The 6,000-nt window shown below is 39.2% G+C and overlaps 1 protein-coding gene across 1 annotated transcript in view; it reads right to left on the reverse strand.

Moving 5' to 3' along the window:
* The window catches only part of LOC150082124 (trafficking protein particle complex subunit 2-like), a 55,621-nt gene extending 55,196 nt beyond the window's left edge, over nucleotides 1-425 (reverse strand). Inside the window, exon 1 of the mRNA XM_090379994.1 lies at nucleotides 156-425. Within this exon, the coding sequence (XP_090236120.1) occupies nucleotides 156-248 (93 nt within the window). The 5' untranslated portion in view covers nucleotides 249-425. The remainder of the gene's footprint in view (nucleotides 1-155) is intronic.
* Between the last annotated feature and the right edge of the window lie 5,575 nt (nucleotides 426-6,000).

The following is a 6,000-nucleotide window of genomic DNA, read 5'->3' on the forward strand; positions in this document are numbered from 1 at the left end:
AGTCGAAAAACAGATAGTCTCCTAAATAACGGATCAGGTCAGTTTATTACGAAATAAATGCCTAAGATTATACAGTGGCATTTCTTCTAATAACTGGGTTTTTTTTTTGTGTGTGTGTACAATTACGTTCAAATATATATTTATAATTTTCAAACCTTGGAATCAGTCCTGCTGGTAGGCGAGAATTCCATTTCAAATATTGGATTATCATAATGGCCCACAATAACAAAATAGTAATTTCCAGACATTATTTCGACTCCTAACAATCACAATGAGAAGTCCAATGTGGATATGAAAAACTGAAGTTATCAAAAATACATTAATGCACAAAAACTTTGACTACTCTTAAATACTGACGTTCATGTTTAAAATTTTATATATATATCCTCATTAACTTTTGAGAATAACAAACAAATTAGAAAGCAAAAAATTCCATAAATCAAAGTTAGCGTTCCTTATATTTTATTTGTATTTGATCGGATTGTAAGTTAGCGCCCCCTTGATAAAAACACTGTTGCTCCCACAATGAACTCTTCTAACTACGAAATGCAGTACACATTGTGAAGGTGGCATGACGTCATACATCATGAAGCATTTGCTCGCAGTTCAAGCTCACCAAGGAAAACTATGCACGTCAATCGCGTGTGTGTGCCTCGCCAGATAGATTATTTGCGTTGTTGTTGTTATTGTAGAATTTTTAGGTGAATCAACAACGTTGACCAAATTGAACCATATATATATATATATATATATATTTGCTGATCGATTTGTCTGTCAAATCGATCAGCAAATCGTGGTCGATTTGACTATTGCTGAATGAAAAGTCGAGTTTACTGGAGAAAAACCGTGCTACCCTTGCCTAAGACCGACTGACTCAGCCACGTTGTCAAAAAGACCAATAAAATTTCGTCGCATCATTGGCAGAGTTCGAATTTAGTCTTTTCCACCCGGTGCTATGTTTATGTCTTAAGAGAAGGAACTGAGGCTATAAGGTGTATTGTGTCTAAAAATTGCATGTATTCTATGGACGATTTCCTATTTTTCTGAACAAAAAAATTCAGTTTCCAAGAGAAAGCAAACCGTGTTAGCTTCCCCAAGATTGATTAAGTCAGCCACGTTATGAAGAAAAAAAAAAAAAAAAAGTCTATAAAATTGTTTGCGCCATTCACAGGATTCGGACCCAGGCTCTTTTACCCACTTATATCCACTACCGTATTCAGGGGTGGGCAGAGGGGGATATTCTCCCTTAACCAAAAATTAGAAATTAAGAAAAAGAACGCAGGAAGCGTTCTAAAAAAAAAAAGACTTAAAAGTCTGGTCGCCATGCTCCCCCTTACAATGATACCTGAATACTTCACTGTCCACTGCTACCAGCGAGAGCATTATTAAAAATAAATAAAAAATAAACGGCCAGGTGGTTCCTGTATTGTTTTTTCAAGAGTTTGAATAAATATCAGTCGAAACAATTATATTTAGTCTCTTATCTACCCACGAGAGATTACGATATGTTTTTCGCATGCCTATATAAAATAATAAAAAAAACCCGCGTATGTACCCTGTACTCACTAAAGAGGTTTAATGCGCAAACATCTTTGACGACACCTACTAAATTTCGAACAGCTAGAACTGAACAATGTAACGTTTTATGCTCACGCCCGCCACTTACTCTACCGAATCAATGTTAGCGATATTAGCATCATACTTCAGTCCGAAATATTTAGTAAGAACGATGTAATATTTTATGCACAGGCCACTGCTTACTCTACCGAATCAACGTTTCGAAGAGTTAGTTGTGAAAATGTCCTAATTTTTACTTCACATTTGCCTTTGAGGGCTGTTACTTCGCCAAGTCATCTTATACTTGTTATCACTACTATACTTACAGTGTGATACTCACTCTGTGTATAAGGGCGCTCCTCCTTTTTTCGAGCGTACGTTCGTTTACGCCGCGCTAGGGAAAGACAGCAGTTGAAATACTGTTCCACCTTTATGAGTCTGGTTGATGCACAGCAAGAGATCGTTACACGATCGAATCTGACGAAAATCGTGGATATAATATTCAGAAAACGATAAGAAATTAAATGATCTTCGTCTGGGAAAGGAGAGTAATGTTAATTAAGAAGCACACTTTAGGGTGAAATCTGAACCTTATAACTACGGGGTGATTGTTGTCTGGAAATTCCTTGTGTTGAGTAACGGATTTTCAATCTAGTGACTACCGCTGGACAGTATGGAAATTCCACCCCATACAGATTTGAGGTTCATCTTTCTCATCATAAGTTCCATTTTCACTGTATATATATATGGTGTCCAAAATAGCAGTCCCTGGGATTTTCATTTCCCCACGAAATTAGCGTTTAACCAATAGAAGCATTGGAAAGTCTAAAAGGGGAATATATATATATATATATATATATATATTCAGATCAGAGACGAAAGAGGGTCTTGTCGTGTGCGAGGGACTTCTCTTTTCTTCAGGCTACCTCGTCGGAAAACTTCTTGAGAATCTTTTGCTGCTGACTCCTGTTCCTGAATAAAGCAAAGATTATTCTGATAAGTCTCACCCTAACTTTACGACACGATAGCTTAAACATGAATGAAAGTGTCAAACGATCATGCCTGACTCTTTATTCTCTAAGGTAGCATCAATCTCACAACACCTTATAAATTAGAGTATAAGACTCGGGAAGGTCCATTTGCATTAATGTAATATCGTAAGTTATGACTGTTACATAGTAAGTCCTTACAGTACACCTGCATATACACCCAGATACTCAAACTAAAGCATGAGTGTTGGCTCTGAGAGTAAGGGCAGTGCCAACTGAAGACCATATGAAGAACGCTGACATGTTTGTTCACAAGTACCATTAGTCTAACATGTTTAGTTCTTCAATTTATTCCTTTTGATAAGAGATGGAATCTTAGTATAATTATCAATTTACATGAGTTTTATATGTACACATGTTAGAAACAAACTATGTTTTGTTTAATCATTCTTGCGTCTTAGCTATTCTCTTGCTACACGTTATCCATAGCACAAGTTTTAGGTCTAAGGTCTAACTTATAGGAGGATTTCAGAATGAATAACACAACGTCAATTCGATGTTGCGAATCTCTTCTCCATGTTGCAGAATAGGTCTTGAGGGCACGAGATTGTTGTCCTAGCATATAAACAATTAGTCAATCATATAAGTCATAGGCATTTTCTGAAACATTAATATTAATGATTAAACTTGCCCGGAAATCTTGTTATACACATTGCAACTTGTGTAATAATAAGAGTTGAACGTCTTAATCTCCATTTGAAGAATGATGGCCATAAAAACCACTGTGGAACATATTCCAATAGCCTAATTACCCATTTGTTGAATAATTTGATTGCCACAATACAAGTATTTACATTGTTACAATCATACTATCATGTTGGGCCATGTTACGCTATCATGCTTTGTCTAAAATTACACATACATGATGTAGCGCTATGAGAGCAGCAAGAAACGACAGTATCCACGCACAATATGCTATCGAAATTATGACTTGAATCAGGATCTCAACGAGTACAAGCGAGAGATGGCAAAAGTGCACATTCCATTTCGCAATGAGGAAAGAGAGATGAAATATGTCATAATATATGACGACAATGAAGGGCTCACATTAGATCGTAAATTGTATGAATCGGACTTGGGCATTCGCAAAACGATTGAAATATGTAAGACGATGTGTCAGGACAACGAAGACCCTGCTGAAGCATGCGGTAATGATCTCCATAGCCTTATAACGCGACTGCGAGAATAACCCTTTCGAAAATTTTACAATCATCCAAACAACGAGATGAATGAGGATTTAAAGCTCGCCACGCTCAACGGACTCAGATCAATGAGAATGACCAATGACAAGCAAAAGATTCTACCCGCACATGTAATTTGAAGTGTGTTATCTCCCAATCGCGAACAGACTCAAATATTCTTCGCCGGCCAAGTTGGTTACAGAAAAACGTTTATGATTTGCCTCTTGATGGAAATATACAATCGCTTCAGTAATACAAACTGGTACTGTAACGACTACATTACATGTGCTTCAAAAATTAACTCCAGGGTCTTGAACTGGATATCGTCATTGTTCTCTTTCTTTGTGATTCCCTACTACTTCCTCTCTCTCTCTTTCAGGGTAATTCAAAATTTTTTTTTTTTTTGTCTGGTGCAGCATGAGCCTCGGGCTTCCGTGCACCACAAGGCCAATAATAAGTCGCAATCCTGAACACCTGTAGGATAGTTAGAGAATTCCTTGAATGACAGTAACACCAGACATTACAACCACCCTGTGTACTCGTTAGCAGTATCCGACACGGAGAGGAACCCCCCCCCCCCATCAGAGAGATATAATATAATAATAATAATAATAATGTACAAGATCCTGACCAGCTGCATAACTAAGACGATATCAGACCACTTAGAGAGTCAGAACATAATGGCCAAACAGCAGAAAGGATGCAAGCAAAGGATAAATTAACCAGAGATGCCGCAGTTATGGAGCAAGCCTCCAAAAAGCGCCGCAACATATACACGGCCTGCATCGATTACCGAAAAGCGTTCGACTCCGTACCTCATAGCTGGCTAATAGAGACCCTGAAGATCTTCAAGGTCAATCCGATAGTGACAAACTTCCTAGGAGCAACAATGGCGAAATGGAGTACCACAATTAACGTCGAGAACATCACAACCAGGCCAATCCCCATTAGAAGAGGAACCTTTCAGGGAGATGCTATGAGCCCGCTATGGTTCTGTCTAGCACTCAACCCATTATCCACCATGCTCAACGGCAGCAAGTATGGACATAACCTCAAAGAAGAAAGAAAGAACCTGAATACCCTCACCCACATGATGTACATGGATGACATCAAGCTTTACGCGGCAACCGAGAAGCAACTCCAGCAACTACTCCGGATTACCGAAGAATTCAGCAAGAACATCAGGATGGAATTTTGTCTAGAAAAATGCAAGACACACACACTGCACCATGGAAAATTAGTTGGCCGAAACAACCATATGCTGACTGGTAAAGAGATCGAAGCAATGACAGAAGGAGAGACCTACAAATAATAATGATGCAGGGTGAGCAGTTACAACACAAGGAAATCAAGAAGTGCCTGAACGAAAAATATCATTACAGATTAAGAAGCCTGCTGAAAGCAAAATTGAACGGAGGGAATACAGTTAAAGCCATAAACACCTATGCAGCTGCAGTATTAACATACACATTAGGGGTCATAGATTGGACTAACATATCATGTGAAAGACATGAACAATGATGACCAAGAGTCACCAACACCACCCGAAATCAGCAGTGGAGAGAATAGCAATACCTCGGAAAGAGGGAGGAAGGGGCTTGATAGACCTGATAGAACAACAGAAAACAGCGATAGGTAACCTGAAGGATTACTTCGAGAACAACACAGCACCACTTCACCAGGCCATAAGGAAGATAGATAAGTGGTATACCACACTCAACCTAAGCGAGAAAACCCTTCCCGCCCAGATGGTACAAGAAACGAAGTTAGAAAGATGGGCAAAGAAGACACTCCATGGCAGACATTACAATGACCTCCATCAAGATCACATCGATAACATTGCTTCCAATGCATGGTTCCAAGCGGGACGCTCTTCCCCAAGACTGAAGGATTCATGATGGCCATTCAAGACCAGGTAATCAACATCAGAAACTATAGAAAACACATCGCAAAGGAGCCCGGAATGTCAGATGACATATGTCGACGATGCCACCTGGCCTCCGAAAGGATCCAACAAATCACCGCAGGGTGCAACGTGATCACTCAGATTGAGTATACTCATAGGCACTTCAAAGTAGCCAGGATAATACATCAGAGGCTAGCCAGGAAATACCAGTTGACCAAAGAAAGTGTACCATACTACAAGTACGAACCCCAGGCAGTACTAGAGACCCGAATCCACAAGCTGTACTGGGACCGCGCCATAATAACGG

Source organism: Mastigoproctus giganteus, chromosome 8 (assembly GCF_048544385.1).
Source record: "Mastigoproctus giganteus isolate SK-2022 chromosome 8, ASM4854438v1, whole genome shotgun sequence".
NCBI classification, from domain to species: domain Eukaryota; kingdom Metazoa; phylum Arthropoda; class Arachnida; order Uropygi; family Thelyphonidae; genus Mastigoproctus; species Mastigoproctus giganteus.